At 37.6% G+C, this 20,256-nt stretch overlaps 1 protein-coding gene across 7 annotated transcripts in view; it reads left to right on the forward strand.

Moving 5' to 3' along the window:
- cic (Putative transcription factor capicua) overlaps positions 1 to 8,497 on the forward strand; it is a 99,657-nt gene extending 91,160 nt beyond the window's left edge. For 6 of the 7 annotated variants that reach the window (XM_083124922.1, XM_083124921.1, XM_083124926.1 and 3 more), the window contains exons 23-25: positions 1,287 to 1,462; positions 2,557 to 2,701; positions 7,219 to 8,497. In XM_083124922.1, coding sequence (XP_082981048.1) covers positions 1,287 to 1,462; positions 2,557 to 2,701; positions 7,219 to 7,289 — 392 coding nt within the window. In that variant the 3' untranslated portion in view covers positions 7,290 to 8,497. Of the gene's footprint in view, positions 1 to 1,286; positions 1,463 to 2,556; positions 2,780 to 7,218 lie in introns of all 7 variants that reach the window. The other variant, XM_083124927.1, reaches the window with a different exon arrangement.
- Positions 8,498 to 20,256: the final 11,759 nt, after the last annotated feature.

A 20,256-nucleotide genomic window follows, 5' to 3' on the forward strand; every position in this document is an offset into this window, starting at 1 on the left:
ATGATAATGAATTGCAATTGGTGCAATGTGTTCCCTATTCAGGAGTGCACTCCTACATTAGTTTTTTTTTTTTTTGAGCACCTTTTTTTTAATTTTTGCAGACCAACGTTTCACAATGAAGTAAGAATATATTTGATCTCGACAATGATAGGCTTTCTTCAGGTTATTAAGATACTGGGAGTCAAGAAGAAGTGTTCTTCAGGTAACCACAATGAATCCAAGAACACATTTCAGTTTACAAACTACAAAACTGTACATTCTAACACAAGGAATTTAAGGATTATGAGAGGAATGACGGCCATATTTTTAAAAATAGCATCCACAACATATACAGGATAGTGCAAAAGTAGGTTGACAGTCTTTTGTATTTTACACTGAGTGGCCCCCACGATCCCCAGACCTCAATAGTGCAAAAGTAGGTTGACAGTCTTTTGTATTTTACACTAAGTGGCCCCCACGATCCCCAGACCTCAATTACACCTATGGATTTACAAAATGTCACTGCTGTAAGGAATGAGGAGATCAGACAGACAGTGGGGGTGGTGAAGCTTCAGGATACGATAGATCAGGCACAGATGAGATTGTTTGGACATATGGAGAGGATGGGGTCAGAAAGGCTGCCAGTAAGAGCTTACAATGCACAAGGAGTGGGAGTAAGGCCAAGAGGGAGAGGAAGATGTCAGTGGAAAGAGCAGATAGTGGAGAGTGTTAGGAGAAGAGGACAAGATTGGAACACCGTGGAAAGAGAGGAATGGTGGAAGATCAGGAAATATGGAGAGGCTTGACTTCTATGCCGACCCTGCCAGAGGCAGGAAACGTCGAAGGTTGATTATGACTGCTGTAATAAATGGCAGTGCTAAACCTACTTGGCATACTGTGAACTGTCAACCTACTTTTGCACCACCCCTATACTTGTAGCTCTACTGTGAAAATAATAGTTTATCTGAATTTATTGACTTTGAAAATGTATATTTTGATGCCAAGATGAGCATTCTATTTGACTTTGAAATATATATGAGTAACGATGTCTGCCATGTGTGAAAATTATGTTGGGGAGGCATCCCAAACTCTGAATGTGGACTTAGGAAAACCTTAAAAGACTAATGATCGCCAACATATGCAAGCAAATAAACTCTTTGCACATATAATAGGTATGGGAATCGTTTGTGGATCCTGGTTTAACGAATCTGTAACAGATTTCACGTCAGTTTGTAGTGCTACATGTAACAGACAATGCTATATGCTATTTCTTGTAAGTGAGAGTTTTGTTTTTTGTACACTTTTAGCAGGAACTGAAACGGGTGATAGTGGAGAAGGGAGTTCCCCTCGGACTCCAAAGACCCCAGGAAGAGAACCTGAGAAGGGACACAGACGAATTTTAGAGCAAAGGCGACAGCTTGTTATGAAGTTGTTTCAAGACCATGGTTTCTTTCCAACAGCACAGGCCACTTCATCATTTCAGGTAGGAAATTGTAATTTTATTGTAAATATGTAAAGTTTTATCCATTCCTGTGATAACTTGTAAAGAAAATTTTTGTAGAAATAGAGGAAGCATTTGCTGTCTTGTGTTGCAGTGTTTGACTTGATCTTCTAAGCTTATTCCCTGAGCAGTAACCTGGAGTTGCTTAATAACTTGTCTAGATACCAGTATACATATTTGAGGTAGTTTGTTTTGGCTCTCAAAGTGTATGTAAGTGCTTTATCTAAAAAGAAATCCAAATCAAAAGTACAAAGGTATTCCAAGTCTGTAATTTTTAAAAAAAAAAATCCACAATAACAATTTTGCTGTACCAAGGATGCTTGGTGACAGGATGGTAGCCTTAACCTAAAATATCTCTGAGACGAACAATTGAAAACCATTTCCAAAAGCCTGGGATCACAGAGACATGTTACCTTACAATTTGGTTTGATTAATTTGGTTTATATCTCTTCACATTTCTGCCACTTTGCTAATCACAATGAGGATAAGTGATGGTAAGGTGAAATTCATGAAGGGACATTCCCTAGGAACACCCCTGCGCAGGTCGGGGTTCACACCCAGGACCACTGGTGTGGTAGTGCTGTGATAACCACTTTACCATAGAGGCTGTCATCTTACTTTTTGGCACACACGGGAGATTTACTATGTAGAAATTTCAATGAAAATACAGGCTTGAGTAGGACTCGAACCTAGGTCTCAGGTATACCATGCTATTGCTACCGAGCTACCGAATCAGCCCTGGCTTTGCCTGATTTTTTGCTGTCACTGTTTTACAGAGACATGTATGAAATTTATGTACCTTTTTTTATGGCAAATCGTGGGTAAATAAGGCATAATAAAATATACTGTTTCATGACTAACCCTATTTATAAATGTTGTTTGTTTGTGTGTCAGGTTGCCTCAGTCTGAGAAGTCAAAGGAAATGAAAACTAGTCCGGGAAAAGCCTAAAGTTGAGGTGAATGTCATGAAAAATCAGTGACATCTTTAAAAAGTCAGGGAAATTTTGATTAAACATAAGAATGCAATGTGTTGCTTCCAAACTGCTGATACTAACTGTATATAAATCTTGTTTCAGACGGAACACTCGGATATTTTTCCTACGAAGTCCAGTTTGCAATTGAAAATCAGAGAGGTCCGTCAGAAGCTAATGGCGCAGAACTGTCTGACACCAAATAGCCCACTGACTGCAGCAAACACAGAAGCCAACAGCTCAACAGCAGGTATATATGCTCCTCCATTTCAAGGAAGCATGTAAACCTATTAGAGTTTCATAGATGTGTTGGTGCTATCAAACAAGGGTAAACTGCTCAGACTTTTTTTGTTTCTTTGTTTGTGAGAACGGGAGAGAGTGAGTGAGTGAGTGAGGTAGGTGTGTGTGTGTGTGTGTGTGTGTGTGTGTACATGTGCATGCACAAACTCGCACACACATTTATATTACAATACATACAGGGTTATTTTTTTGCAACAAGACTGAAATATGCAAATATTTCAAATACTGTGTATTTTATTAAGAACGTATATATATGAATACGTAGCTTGAACCATGATAATGTTCATGTTACACAAGGCATTGAAAATGTACACCACCACTGTCCATGCAGAGTCAATCTCGATGCTGCATTGCAATGTCTTCCAGTTGGTCTCACCACTCGTCACAAAGTTAGTCCGCTTCTCCTTGTGTTAGGAACATGAGACTCTATTGAACTCTCTGTGGCTTGCTGGGTTTAAAACACAACACAGTTCTCAAAGGTAGACAAAGTTTTATAATCACATATATGTCCTACAGAATATGAACTCACAAGCTAAGTACAGATTTATACACATGTCATTAGTTTTGTCATTTGATGCCTGGAGAAGCGAAAGAACAATTCTTAGAGCATTTCAAAATCACAATCCAGTAAAACACAAGTACACGGAGTTAACATGAATACAACAAATAAAATACACAAAAGTTTCTGTTCGTAAATACTATCTTCACCTATCACCAGAAAGAAACAAAATTAGCTCAAACCAATAACACTATTATTGCATTCCCTTTAGCGTTACCACGTTCCTGTTGATTCACCACCTTCTCTTGTTTTCCAGTTCAGCCCATTGTTAGGTAACAATATTCAGGCAGATCCATTCACTCTCTCTGGCAAGTTGGAAATGTGACATCAACACTGACAGATTATGATGCATTTCAGAATGTTTCAAGTTCAATTAACAGCTTTACCATGTAATTATAGTTGTCTGTGATGTAATTAATATAAGTTGAAATCCAAAATGTTTGTCCCCAAAAACTGTGGTGCATATTATGCATGGAATAATTCTGACAGCTAACATGAAATCGTACATGGTCATTCCATGATTTTGTGACACCTGCATTGATTTTTTGTGTTTACGGAACCTTACCATGTTATATATCAGCAGAAGATAAATAATTCTACAATGCAAGCAATGCATACATACAAGAAAAATTATGCTATATATTGTTGTAAATTTTAAATTCTGTAGTTTCTGAATATGGCAACAGTATTTCATTCAGGATAGCGACACTAATGTGCAATGCCGTTGAAATGAACTCATCACGAAATAAAGGAACATTCTAATTGTTATGGTACTTTGGATGAAAGAAAAGACAAGGAAAAAGAAAATAATAATTAAAATATATTATTGGCCAAATAACGTGACATATTTGGAGTGTGTAAATTCCTGCTTTTGCTACTAACTGCTAATTTGATGGTCCTGAATGTGCCTTGAATAAATGTTACATTAGTCATGGAAAAAGTACAAAGGTGAGTCAAAAATTATCTACACTTTCACCATAACTTTCTTTAGGTTGGCCACACTGTCCACAGCTCTCGCATGCTGATAAGTGGTACTCTTTTGGTTACGTGGCCGAGGTTTCATATTATTCGCTCCATATTTCTTTCTTTTGTAACAGATTAAACCTGGCCGTGCTGCTGGTAATTTGCACCAATGGAAAACCGAGATCAGTGATCTGAAGCTTGTCGTGGACGATTTCGCGCACAGAACCATGACTAACAGTGGCGTGCCAAGAATTGTCGAAAGGGTACGGGGTTATGTACACTTTTTATAGTAGTCGTTCTTCATTTTGCCATCTTATCCTACTGTTGACGTTCTTTTTTGTTTAAGAATACTGGGCCAAAGAGGAGGGGTTCTAACCCCAACCAACCCTCCCTCCCCCTCAGGCATGTCACTGATGACAAATTTGCAGAGAGCATGCCACCTCATCGGCTGCCACCCTGTGACCCATCTGTTCATCAGGATCATCTCTTGAGCTTGTTGAATCTACCGATCAGTGGTGGAGTTTGATGGGCGTCCTGCTCCTGCTTCGTGCTTCCCGCTTGCCTGGTCATTTTTAAACCTCTCGATCCACTCGTGTACACTTCTACGGAGTAGAGCACTGTCCCCGTATTGTACTGAAAGCCTAAGGTGAAAATCAACCCTGACACACCTTCGGAGCAGAGAAACGGATCATTGTTCTCTGTTCTGCGTTGGTGCACACTGCCAGTAGAGCAGTCATGTTTACTCTGTTACAAAAGAAAGAAAAATGGAGCGATTAATATGAAACCTCGGCCACGTAACCACAACAGTACAACCTTTCAGCACGCGAGCTCTGAAAGCAATATGGTCAACCTAAAGAAAGTTATGGTGAAAGTGTGGATAAGATTTTACTTTCCCTCGTATATATTTTGAAGTTTTTTTTAGAAAAAGTAAATAGGCAATGAGCAAAACTGCATATAAAAGTCTAAAGGTCATGTCCCACAATTTTTCAGGTGGAATTCATGCATGCAACTCCTACAACTAAGAAAGCCATTTCTTGCACCTGAATTATACTGCGCATTATATACGAGACATAATTGTTTGTCACTTTTCCCTATCAACAACCAGGGTGCGCATTATACACGCGTAAATATGGTATCAAACCTTAAACACTCATGTTCAATGCATACAGTCTCACCTATTCATCTGCATTAACCTCACACAGAAAGCAAGAGTGAAAAGAATCATTTATGCCAGTAACTGTGCACTCCACCTTGTACTCCACACAAGCCAATGATACCAACTGCAGCCAAAAAGGAAAACCGTGAATGGCAATAATGTGGCAGGTAATTATCACTGCTACATTCCTATTCACTGTTACAGCTACACATTGTTACTCACAGTCCGCTGACTTTCCTTTCTTTCGCAAAGTATAAGGTTCTTTTTACTGCATGTTTAATATTTGTATGTTTTCAACAAGCTGAGATATTTGCATGGTCTTGCAACGAATGAATCACCCTGTAGATTTCAAAATACAACAAAATTGCAGAATATTACACTAAACCATGTTTTTTTATATGTATTGAAATCAATAAGATGAGTTAAATTATCAGCCATTTTAACCCATTTACCTCCAAATTTTCAAAACATTGACAACTCCTTTGGACACAGACCTAAATGTCCTCATCAGGAAACAGTTGAAATATACACTGGATAAAATCACATGATATGAAAAGTAGTTAAAATGCTCTATGATGTAATTTGCCATGTACAAAATGCAGTTGTAGAGCAAACATCAGCTTGTCACAATTTCATTCAGCACATACATAACAACACAATGTGTCCAATGTACTTTTTTTTAACATTTTCATGCCTTTTTGTATTGTGTGATTTATCTGAAGGATTAGCATCCCTTTACAGTGGCCGTGTATGAAGGGACCTTAAGGTTCGGCTCTCACCAGGGCAGCTTTTTCGAATTTTCCCCTCTTTTCGAAAAACCACAGTGACCATCTTTTGTCACAAAATTCAGGGTTTATTCACCGACGCGACACCTTCCGAGGTCTGAATTATCCTGAGAGTTATGCAATTCCTGGAAAATTGATTAATTCTGCTGTTAATATTGGAGAATCAAAAATGGACTCCTTTACACAGAAATAAACTTAATACTCTGATAATTACATAAATGTGCTATTAGAAGTGAAATGTTAATTCTGTGGAATAAGTGTAGTTTTTAAATCAAATTTAGGATTATTTTCACAATTTTAAAACCAAAATGTCTATTTATATACCACTTTTCATCCATTTTTTCACTGCTATAACACCAATATTTTATTTTATTTACCGCTTTTGAACCCGAAATTGACCCAGTTTTTGTATCGAAATTTTGCCTTTTTATTTACCAAAAATATGTGCCTATAAATTAGTAATTATAAGTAGTATTATTATTAATTACACACAAATAAATAAATTTGTTACTTTTATGTATATCAGATATTATAATGTAGCAAACTACTTCCTTTACTTACTGGTTCAAGATGTTAATATATTATGAAATTGTTGAAGTGGTTTTATTACGTGTAAGTTTTTATTTAGTTTTTGCTTTATGTTAATATAAATCAATTAGATTTCATAGTTATTATTGTTTTGCATTCTTTATTTACTTTTATTATGCGTATTGATGTAGATTTGTTAATGATCTCTTGAGAGAGAAAAAGCATTTAACACTCACAACTGCACTAATTTGTATATGTTTTCGATGATATTCTTAGTACAGTATATTTGAAATTAAAAGTAATTGCTTGTCTTTTGTTTGTTGTAACAAAAACTCTCCCCCCCGGAAATTTTTGGTGGGGGGATTTTTGAGGCCAAAATTGTTGGTTGGGGGTAAATCCCCCCCAGAATTTCGCACCCTGTTACAGATCAGTCATGAACGTGGTGAATTGTAAAGAATTTTTATTCTGTTTTGTAGGGTCTCACGTTACCGTTGTCAGTACTTCAAGTCCACACGCCACCACCATTCCTGCTTCCTCTAGCAGCTAATTTTGCATCTCTCAGAGCAAGCAAGCACTATGGGACCAAGCTAAGTTATTCTGAAGTGACGACGCTGCAACTGCTAAAACAGAACGTGCTTATAGAATCCGAATTTCACAATTGTTAAAAAAAAGAATACTTATATTTCATACCTTTCTTTGTAGAGTAAAGGGGTGCTTGAAATTTATGATCCTTGCAACAGTGTTACCAAAGAATGCATGCGAATGCCATGCGTTGTTATGATTAACAAGATTTACAAATAGAATGAAATTTTTATGGCATTCAGTAGGATTGTTATATGCTCGTTGGAGCACAAAGTGGTAAATTTAGTTTCTTTTATCGGACAAGTGTATATTTGTAACTTCTATCTTTAAAACACTATCTTTGTAATAATCTACATAATAATAACAATATGTAGAGGTCGCATGAGTGTATGTACATCTTGCTTTATCCCAATCCTACTCTATGCATTTTTCATCTTCTATTTTATATAAATATATATACACATTGTTATATAAGAACCATGGATGATATATATTATATATATAAATTATATATATATATATTTAGTTAGGACAAAAAATACTTGTGTTTCCTTGTTAAGTGTTAGAGGGAAATTGTTACACCTGTATATAGAAGCTACATACCATGTCGGGGAACTTTTTCATATTATTTGTATGATTTTTTGTATAATAGACGAAGATCTGTAAGTTCCAGTGAATTGAGCATAGTTATAAATTTTATTTAATCTTGCAGAGAACTCTGTTATAGAAAGAATATATATCTTAGAAGTGCAATCATTGTATAGATAGTGTCTTTTAAAATGTGTGAATATAAAGTGTTGTGCTCTAGAATCCCTTCCATTTTATAATAATGTCCTTTAAAAAGTATAAAAAAGTAGCCTTTATGATCATCTAGATATCTGTTTAGCCTGTATAAAATAAATATCTATTTGTGACTTTTTTTTTGGTGCTGTATTGTTGACGATTCCTGTGGTAAAACTATGTTGTTGTAGAAAGATATTGCAGTTTGAATGTACTGTATTTATTGATGTGAATGAATTTCTTTTTAGCCAACCCATTTTACAGGTTTGTCATTTTTTTGTCCAGCTTTTAGTTCTATTTGTAGCTGTTTACGTGTTGTGGTACATGTGGCATGCCACACGAAAGACAATCAGGTGGATTTAACCTTGATAAATAAATATAGTGTACAAATTATATCATTCTTACTTATTCTGTTTCAGAGATTTCCATAGCACAGTAATTCAGAGTAAGTAGATAATTCCATGATATTAAAAATAAACAGTTTAATTTAAATATGTCTAGATTTCACTTAAATCTTACCTTGTCAGTTCTTGAAGTGATGTTCAAGTAAAATTTTGAATTTTATTATTATTATTATTTTGTGAAAAACTGTTCATCACCTTGGCAACCAGGCACAATCTTACCACTGTTATGGTATTGAGTTGTAGGTGTGGTATGGACATTACTTTATCAATTTTGTCGAATTATTATTGATAGGGTTACGAGATGCCTCCATTTCTCAAGGACATAGCCTACATTTTAGTCCTTACCATATAAAACCCCAGCCTAGAGCCACTCGCTTGTGCAAGAGGCACCTTTATACAAGTAAGGGGGTGGGGGCTTGCCCCTGTGATATAATGAGAATACTTTAACATTCGATATTTACACTTTGATTGACTGGTCTGACAGGGTCATGAGAACCATAGAAATGGAATAAAATAATGTTCGTTTACCTCTGGTGTCCTGTATAGGTGATCGTCTCCGCCGATTCAGTAGATAAGGCACGGTCCTGAAATGAAACAATCTGGGATCGTAACTCCTTATGCATCAATCGAGACAACAACTGTTCACTCGAAAACTTTCTGATTACAACTGGGGCCTGGTCTTGTGATCTATTTAAGGGGGATTCAAATTTCCGATCGTTAAAGCCATTGAGCGAGTTCCGTCCTGTCGTTAACCGTGCTTTTTGCATAAGGCTGACGTTACGTTATTTCAACTGATTTCCTGTCGATTCCAGTGTCGGTTGAGTTTGAAAGATCTACTGAAGGTTGCGGTGTAATATGCTTGTCGCAAGTTACTTGCAACGCTTGGCGTGATACGTTATGTTCTTCATTCAGGAGAAATCCAGATAGAAAAATGTAAATGTTCGATAGTTTGAGCATCACAAGACTTTCTTTAAGAAAATATATTTCAGTTTGAGTATAGGGCTGAGCCAATATCGATGCTGATGTAAGGCTGATACCAGTGGTATTGGTATTGGAAATAATTGGTTGGATTTTATTTACCAACACCAGCCGATACTTTTCCAGCACTTTCGTTTATCATGGGTCAACAAAAATGCAATGTAACACTTTTACATAGTCTAATTTTCCTGGATATTATGCAAAATATGACATTTCCCTTAAATGTTGGACCAATACTACCTGAAAAACTGTAATTTGTGATTGCATAACAGGTATTTTGATATTCTTGTGTAATTCTTTAATATTTTGAATCAAAATCCTGGTAAATTTTTGTTAATAATCGGAGTGGAATACTCGCTCACTAATATTAAACAGTATTTTGATTGTTACTATTTTCAAGCACTGGTATCAGCAGCTGCTATCTAACAACTAACGTTGGGGTGGATGCCCTGAAGATGAGTTTATCAGCACATTACAACTTATTGTTCGAGATGTTTAAATCCTGGTAAGGAAGTAAAATTAATCACCACTATATATGAATTTTAATTATCCAATTTTATAATTATGTCATTACCACAACTGATATTTTGAAGAAAAAATGCTCCTTGGAAAAGTCTGCTTTTAAACACACGTGACAGGGTTATTTATTATAATTTGAGTGTGTACTCAAAACTTAATTTAAAAAATTAATTTTTGTTTGTAACAGCTCGGCAGAGGTCCAAACAGCTTCGCAAGAGTTAAAGCAGTTCATGATTCACTGTACTTGTTATATATAGGGTGGGACATATATCTGCCAATATCATTTGGCAACCTGTCGGAGCGCAGGTGCTAATCTGCAGTTTCCCATGTTTAGGCAGATGCATGTCTGGCAATCAGTCTGCTATGGAACGTTGATGAGTTCAGACACAAATCGTTACAGTGGAGGCGTTCATCCAAACGAGTTCCATTTAGGGGACAGTGCAGGAACCACGAGAAGGTCCTATGAGGATTGCGATCAACTTGTGCCAGAGCGTCACAACATGATACGATGAGACAGGCAATAGAAAGCCAAAGGTAGCATCCTGAAACCTAAATCTAAATCTACAGGTTGGAGGAGGTGGCGTCCTGATGCTTCTCGGTGCATTGTCTGCTGTGTCTCCTGAATGGAACCTGTTCGGATGAATGCCTCCACTGCCACGATTCATTCGTGTATGAACCGGCCTACATTCCATGGCAGACTGATTGCCAGACTTGCATCTGCATAAGCATGGGAGACTTCTTCGCATTCTCACCTGCGTTCCACCAGGGTTGGCAAATTATATTGGTAGATACAATATGCACACCCTGTATATATACACACAGAAATAAATTAAGTAGGAGACAGTAAATACTTAACCAAACCCAGAAAAGAACGTTGATATCTTGTGGCCTGGCTGCATGTTCACGACAGAAGAAAAGAGATGATGTTGGTGCAGCAGTTTAGTGAAAGAGAAGTTACAGGTGACAGGGGTCGACATGAAAAGTACTTTAGCCAATGTTTGGTGGCAGGTGAAGATTGGGGAAAAAAGTGGGAGGGTTGATTATTGGGTGGCTAGGTTTAGTTTGGGGGTACAGTGGTGTGCATGCCTGATATGTACGTCCTTTCCCGTCAGATGTGGTGTGTGTGTGTACGGGGATAAAAGGTGGATAATTGCCACATGGAAACAGTGATTGAAGGTGGTGGCGACCATGATGTCAGTGTTGGGTTGAAGAATGCCGTTTGTTGATATGGAGCTTCAGGGGGTAGAGGTAGAAACAATCGGATACAGCAGATAAGGTTGGAGGAGTGGCAGGTGCCCTTAAGGTGAAGGGTGTGCTTGCCAGAAATGGTAGGGACAGCCCCGGCCCTAGCAATTTTGCCGCCCACACCCCAAAACACGTACAAAGAAAACCTAATGTATGAAAAACTAAGCTTGTTATCCGTGACAATTTCACATGGTATAAGAAATTCTTAACATAATAAAATGAAAGAATACATAATGTGAGAAGATAAGTTATTCATAAATAAAAAAATAATATATATTTAAGCCCAATAATAATAAAATATCTGTTGCATTTACTCACCATAGTTTCTGCCGATGTGCAGAACTCTCAGCTCTCCTGTTTTGTTTCACTATTTTTCATGACTATTTATACTGTACATAATTATGTACATTTTCCAGAATGTTGTACATGAAGTAACATATCTTCACTTCATCACTATTTACAATAAACTATGTATGTACAATTTTGTACGCCTGGTAAACCACGATTTCTTCATGATTACACTATTCACTTTGTACCTTTTCCCTCCTTAAGTTGGAAAGCTTACAAATAAACCTTTCTAGCTTTTCTATTTGCAAAGTCTCAAATAACAGAACCATAGTCTAATTTTTGACCAATTTCATGTTCAATTGAGATCATGACAAGTCCTTCTAACCACGATTCGCCCATTGTGGAACGTAAATAAGTTTTAATAAGCTTCAGTTTCGAAATACTACGTTCACCACTTGCAACTGTTACTGGCAGAGTTAGGCCAGCCACACACCTGATCCGACACGACGAGTCATTTTTGTTGCAAACCGACTCGGGGAAATTTTAACATGGATCTCTTATGGCCGCCGCACACTGTCGAGTTGCGACAGTATGCGACAAAACAGTGAAGGTCCTGGGAATTTGGTCTCGGAGGAGCACGATGCGACAAAACACTGTGCATGTGCGAATCCTTTCTTCTCAGCTCACCACCTACATGTGACTCATCACTGTATTGTTTGACAGTGCGGTCAAGGTTAAAAATAAAGCTTGATCCAGAACAGCTAATCGTTCTTGCCTTCACTGTATGATATTCATCGACTGAGCACAATAATAAGGACAAAATTGATGCGCTATGGAATGAAGTGACACAGGAGCTGAATTATATTAAAATTATATTACGTGAAAAAAATATGCTTATTAGAAATTATCTTGTAATGTACAAAATATATCGTAAATTCTACAAGAAAAACAATCTTCAGGCCAGTTTGATATTTATTGCTCAAATAACTATGTGGTTGCAGTACGCAAAATTTTTTTTTTCCTTCTTTGGTGAGAGCAGTGTTTAAAGTGAGCCGCAATGCACTGGAACTCCATTGTTGCAAAACTCTGTTCCTGCTGCAACATTGGACATCCATTTTATTTATTTAATGCATCATACAAAAGTCCATTCTTCGTTACATTAATTCTTTGTAAAGAGTGGATGAAAGGAATAAAATAAAGTTCTTTTACTAAATTTGTCTCCTGTCGGTGGAAATGTAGAAAAAAATAATATATTGCGGTGGGTGCTATCCGTTTAAGATGCAAATGAGAACCTAATTTCCTGTAATGACAGATGTGATAGATCTTGTGTTTATACATTTACTTTGGATGCAATAATAAATTCAAATGTGTTCCTAGTACTCTAAAAGATATATAAACATATATGTGGATACTTATGTTACCTTGCAGTGTCAACCGATTATGTCTGCAGCAAAGTTACGCTTGTTTTACGCCATTTTGAATTTCGTTCAAATTGGCGGGAAACAATGATTTCTCGACGTGTTCCCACATCCAAATTGAAGCGTATATATGAAAGCTACGTGCATGCCAAGTTTCATGCTTTCTTCCGGAAAGGACCGTAACCTTTGTAGTGGAGCTGCTCTATTTAGAGTAAAGTCTAAACTAAGTACATTGTTGGTAAAGTACAAATTATGAGCTACCATATGGACTAGAGATACAAACACCCATCACTTGGAAGATGTAATAAATAACAGTGACGTGCGGTGACGTCGACACTTGGGGTAGCAATGAGTGGCGTGCCCAACGGGTCATAACCTCCCCCTCCCCTTTTAGAGCCCAGTATTCCTAAAAGAAGAATGTCAAATACAGGAAAAATTGCAAAGTTAGGAATGGCTACAAAAAATTGTACACATAACTTCCACCCAGTTTCGAAAATCAAAAACCATTTGATTTGACTACTGAGCCAGAGATGCCGGGTTTGAATCTCGGCTTGGCAATGGGTGATCTTTGTGTGTGTGTGCCCCTTCATCAATTTTATTGTATCGTCTTCGCGATTAGCCAAATATGGCGGAAAGCGAAGTAAAATAAACCAAATCAAACAATCAATCAATGAATGATTTGATTTGATTCGCTTTTTTGATACATTTGGTTAATCGCGAAGATGATACGACAAAATTAATGAAGGCTCACACACAAAGAACACCCATGTCCAGGTAGGGGTTCGAACCAGGAACTCCTGGTGCTGTAGCACGCTGTGGTAACCACTCCCCCATGGTTGGTTGATTTGACGTTTTAAGTCCATTTTATACACAGAAAGGCTAATCGGAACTAGACCTATAGTTTAATGTGGGATCCGAACCACTATACCTGTATACCTCCATTGGGTACAGATCCGGGACCACTTGCACTCCCCCACGGAGGTCGGTCGACAAGAAACGTGTGAGGAAGCCGCTAACCTTTCGGATACGTGGGTATCGGTAAAGCAAACTGCATTTTTCCTGAGTATAGTAATTTTCAATGGAATTTTTGAAATATCTTTATATGTGATTAACGTTTTTTCAAAAATTTTGCATTGCTTGATTTCTCTAATTTTCCTATCTCACGATCTCGTTACTGAAGGATCCGGACTCGAGCCCTGGCCTTTGCATGAGTGTTACTTTGCAACCACTCTTCACCCGTTTAATTTAATCAACGTTCATCGTCATGGCAGAAATTAGGTAAAGCGATGGAAGAGAGAAGAAAATACAAATAATTTCCACCAGTGCATCTGCAGGGCACTGTGAAATCAGGATCCTAGAATTCTCTGTTTATGATTGTCCCTCATGACTTTCCAAGCTCTTAGCTACTTATTCCGATTAAATCTATACAGCTAGAAAAAGCGAAGGGTAACAAAACACACCTTTAAACAAACCTTTTTTCTACTTTCTTCAATGATATTCATTTGGCTTTTTGAGTTCTGGGATACATTTTTAATTTCTATTTTTTTCATTATTCACTGCAGGCAGAGTACAACACATTAAGAACAAGAATGCACGCTCGTCACGAATCCCGGCCTGAATTATTCTTGGTGAGGTCCGTTAATCAATTTCATCATATCATCAATCATCCTCATTTTCGCGATAACCAAATGTGGCAGAAAAGCGAAGTAAAATAAACCAAACCAACAACAAGAATTAGAACGTGCGTTCACTTGCCCAAATAAATACATCCGTATTTATGATTGTTTAGCTTATCCATTTTTTTATTGGAGGCCAAGAGATTAGTATATTTAAATAAAACACTACTAAAACGAGAGCAAGAGAGAGCGTGAGCAAATATTTGTTATTTAATCATTATATATTCCATATTTTAAAAAAAGCAAAAAATTTTTGTCTGCACATAAGACGTTCCAATTGCATAAATAATAAAAGTACATCCCATATTATAAATACATATTGTACAACGTGTAAAAAGTAGTGTAAATACAGAGATCATAAGTACTGCAGAAAAATGTCCCCTTAGTTCTTTAGAGGATTTACAAAGGAAGCGAAGGGAATCCAATCCCCTATCTGTCCTATAGGAGATAGACTGGAGGACCTGAAAGCACGGGCTTCCAACCATTGGAGCGGAGGCAAGGGAGGTAGAGGCAGAAATCTTCCCTTTCCTTTCGAAAACCCGTTTCTACCTGGAACTGTGAGGCGAAGAAAGAGCAAGCTAGGCCGCTGAACGCACTGAGGGACGAGAAGTGCGTGAAAAAAGTGTTGCATATGAACTGTGGCTTCAACAAAACAATAAATATTGTGATTTGAAAATAATTAGAGATTTGAGATTGATTGATCTATCTCTGCTAGACTAGCTACTTCTCAGTGCACGTCACTGATAAATAATATCTTACACATGTAATATTAGATCACGTTCACATAGAACACAAAATTGAGGTTCAGCTATTTTGCTTCTTTGTCTTCAAGTTACTCCACTATAGGTACAGCCAATATGTTCAATCACGTTATTCGGACAGTCTAAATGACATACTAACGTCATTTGTTGAATTAACAGTATAACTACTTGGGAACAGCAAATAGGCTATATTGGGTTCAGGTACCTTATACCTTAATTGTTACTATACAATAATAAATATAAACTAATAATCCAAGTTATTATTATTAGTACTTGATCCAACAGGTGAGTGAATATCCATCACAACTGTTATTTCTTTTCCTTTCTCTCTCTTTTTCACACATTTCATTTCATTTCAGTTAGTGTACTGAAATTCACAGTTCATTGTATTTTGCTCAACTTTTGGATACCTCATTCAAGAAAAGGTTGTAAAAGCTGGGGGAAATTTTACTCGTAATATGTAAGGTGTGTGATATAAAACTAACTTTTGGAATTTTGAAAGCAGTGGAGCTATTTCTTTTATTAAGTGTAGAATATGGAAATTCAACCAGGTTTCTGTATTTTTTTTATTCCTTTCTCTCGATCTAATACAATTTTTTGGTTATTATATTATAACCTGACTAAATGAACTTCATTTCTGTCATTAACAATAAAAGTAACACGTTTTCCGTATTTTTGTAACTTGAAAGAAGGATGCCTATTTCCAGAGAGGGTTGATCGACCCTTCCACCCATCCCCCCCTCCTGACGCCCAAGAACTGTGGTGGGTTTGTAGGTGAAAGAATCGGGGTGAGAACCTTCCAGAGGCTGTCTGAGGAATACTATTGAAATGGACTCTTTGTCAGCAGGGAGATTTTGTTGTTGGGAGTTGTGACAAAGCAATTTGAGGGCAGGAATTTGAACTGGACTTTATTTTGTTACATCATCTACTTGGTGAGAGACTTTTTTTTCTTTTGACTGGAGGAATTTCTATAGCCAAGTAATTACATATTTCAACAATGTTTGTGAATCTGGTTTCGTACCATGTGTTGGCTCCATATAGGTTTAGTAGTGTGCCTTTAAGATATATCGCGTTATTAATTGCCGAAAGCAGGTCAATCTGTGGTGAATATTAAATCTTGCTAACTATAACAATCAACTTAAAATGAGATAATATCTGTTAACATAAAGCATGCTTTCACATTCATACTTTTGTGTGTGACAAGCCTTCTCGCAAGATATTTTTTTCTCAGGGGAGGGGGTGAGGCATGGAGTGATGTTTTCCCCCAAGTGAGATAATTCCCATAAAGCATTGCCAGCAGTAAGATGATTTGCAGAGGGACTTCATCTACTGTCTCACAGCACCCCTCGCTGAAATTTCAAAACTTGAATTATATGAATACTTTCTGGGTAATTCAGTGGGGCAAGTGACCACTGGCCCCCTCTGCTAGCACCCTTGGTGTGTGAGGCTACTTCTACAATAGCTGCTATTAAATATTTACGGAATGATTTGATAACGGTCACAGGGTCAGCATGGTAAGTCCACAGCGGCGTGCCCAAGGCAGGGGTTAGTGGTGCTCATAACCCCCGCCTTTGGCCCAGTATTCCTAAAAAGAACTTCAAAGGTAGGAAAGATGGAAGAAGGAGGGCTGACTACCAACAAAAGTGTACGTAACCCCTCACTTGCCAAAATACTGGGCACTCCACTACAAGTCCATATGGTTGATAATAGACATGGACATCCGACAGGGGAGCAAGGGGGCACACAGCCCTCTTGAAAAAGAACGTCAACAAAAAAAAAATATACATATTTCATACATCTAATTTCATTTCAACAGTGATCAGAACGCTACATTTTATAAGTAGCTTTGCTACAACTACAGCTACTCTTCCAAAATGTTGCTTCGCTACAGCTACAGCTACATTTTCCAAAAAGCTACTCTTGTTCGCTACTTTTGCACTAGTTTTGTATTAAAAACTTAAAACAACTATATGGCTATTCAAAAGAAGCCCTAGAATGATAGTTGTACATACTGAAAAATAGATTCCGTTATTTATTACCATGATTCCCTTCATTCTACAATTTTTATAGCAGTGTTACTTCAGTTACATATTTTTAATAAAGTGTTTGAGAATAAACAGGCACGTATATTCTAGGCTACCTATGCTATCGCCGAAGCCCATATTAAAATACAGGAAATAATCGACTCGCAAATTTAACGGATGCTTCACTCTCAAGTAGGGATGTGCCGAAGCCGATTACAGATGTATGAAAATCGGCCGAAATTGACACATCGGCATCGGTATCGGAATCGGCAAAAATCCGATATTTAAACCGGTACAGATTATACTAGAGTTTTTACCTTCTAATAAGTTTTATATTCTAGTTTTGTAAGATTTATTGAAAATTTTGTTATGATTCGTCATTATTGTAGAGTTTTTGTAATAAAATTATTGCAAACTCATTCAGAGGAACAACCTAACTATAAATCGGAAATAAAACAGTACATTGCTGAACCAAGATCTGCTGTTGTATTGGAAATTCAAAAATTAATATTCAAACCTGAAGCAAGTCCTGAGAAAATACTTGGGCATACCTGCTGCATCAGTATTCAGTGTTGCTGAACAGATTTGAGATGAGAGAAGAAATAGGTTACCCTGAAGTGCTTCCAAATCTCGTGTTTCTGAAGTTTAATCTGGCAGAACAGGAATTCATTTTGCATTTCAAAGAACTGCTTGTGTACTAATGTTTAATCTCTTGAGAATCCATGTTCTTCTTAAAGGTTCACATAACATTTTGTAGATGCAAATGTACATTCGCATCTCTTGAGAATATATATGTATATACATATAATATGCAATAGAAATGTACATAGCAAATTTATTTTTGTCATGCTGAAAATAACATCCCATTTCTGTTTCATAATCTTATGTATCGGAATCGGTTAAATATCGGCATCGGTATCGGTTCCAAAAATTATCGGTGAGTACATCGGCATCGGTAAATTTTCAGCTTCGTCACATCCCTACTCTCAAGTAACGACCAAGTGGTAAGCGCTAGTGTATGGTCGTCTTTATTTATCGTCAGGCTTCTTCGTCTGAGGGAAAAGTCTTTGAACCAGCAGGCGGTCCTTTCAACCGATCCCTCGTGCTGGCTGCCAACCCCAAGCGCTGGAGACTGAAGACTTCTCTGCATCCTGGCGATGTTGTAGTGTTACCAACAATGGAAATACGAAATTCGCTAAATCGCTGGAAAAAAATATTATAGGCGAGGGTGCCAATGCAAGTTATCCAAGCTAGGGGATGCCTCATGAAAATTACATCACCTCCCCCCCCCCCTCCATCCCTTCGAGCATTGGCCATCTCTTTTCCAGTTCCATGAATTTCGTCACATACAAGCATTATAAATCCGCCAAATTTAGAGATTTTTCCCCTGAAGTTGGCACCCTGCTTTTCGTTGGAATTCCGCTGTGGTCGCAGCTATATGGGACATTCTCCTATGCGGAAGCTTCCCCCATCACACGTCATTCACTAATAGCACTTCATTCGAATTTCTATTTCAGAATTTTTCAGGACAGACAATCACAAATACCCATGTCTTACCCGGGACTCGAACCCGGAACCACTGGCGTTGTAGCGCGCTCTGCTAACCACTCCGCCACGGAGGTCGACACCACTCCATCACAGAGGCCGGCTATGAAATAGTTTATATCCATTGCTTACTTTTGTTGTTTTTAATGGTAAGATTTCGATGTAGTAACCAAAAACAAATCCAAAATGAATGAGGAAGAACCCCCCTCTTTTTGCCGGACAGACTTTCATTTAAAATTCAAACACTACTATATTTGGAGATAGCCCTGGTGTTGGTTTCAGCATACGCCACTGAGAATAAAGTACCTTTGTAAGTGGTATATCAATTCAAAAAACTAGGTCTTACACGTATCCGTAATGTTCTTATTGTAATATCAAAAATATTTATGTGACAGACTTATTTTAAATATTAATTGGAAGATTATCACATGTGTCAAAATTAACTATAACGTGTTGAGCAAAATGGGAATAAGACAAAAATGTGATATTTAGCAATTTAATCATCTTAACTTAAACAGAATGTTATTTGGGGGATGGCGCATATTTTCTCGAACCTTGAGGATAGCTGGCGGATGCTTCTAATGGTATAAATGAGAAACAGGTGGAGCAATGCTTTACGTAAGTTTTTCTGTTGGAAATGCTTCCCCGAAGACAGTGGAAATTGTAATTGTCACCTTGTATTCAAAGGGCCCCAGGTTCGATACCCGGCTGAGGGCACATGGTGGTTCGTATCAGTCTCGATCAGTGACGTGCACTGAGGAGTAGCTAGTCTAGCAGAGATAGATTAATCGATCTCACATCTCTAATTATTTTCAAATCACAATATTTATTGTCTTGTTAAAGCCACAGTTCATATGCAACACTTTCTTTTTCACGCGCTTCTCGTCCCTCGGTGTGATCCGCGGACAAAACTGGCCTAGCTCGCTCTTCTTCCGCCTTAGCAGTTCCAGGTAGAAACGGGTTTCCGAAGGAAAAGGGAAGATTTCCGCCTCTACCTCCCTTGCCCCCTCGCCCCCGCTGCAATGGTTGAAAGCCCGTTCTTACAGGTCCCCCAGTCTATCTCCTATAGGACAGATAGGGGATTGGTTTCCATTCGATTCCTTTGTAAATCCTCTAACGAACTATGTTCTCTGTATTTGCACAACCTTTTACACGTTGTACGATATGTATGTATAATATGGGATGTAGTTTTATTGTTTATGAAATGGGAACGTGTTATGTGCAGACAATAATGTTATGCTTTCTTTCTTTCTTTCTTTTTTTTGTTTTTATTTTGTTTTTCAAATATGGAATA

Source organism: Lepisma saccharinum, chromosome 7 (genome assembly GCF_977018435.1).
Source record: "Lepisma saccharinum chromosome 7, izLepSacc3.1, whole genome shotgun sequence".
NCBI lineage: Eukaryota > Metazoa > Arthropoda > Insecta > Zygentoma > Lepismatidae > Lepisma > Lepisma saccharinum.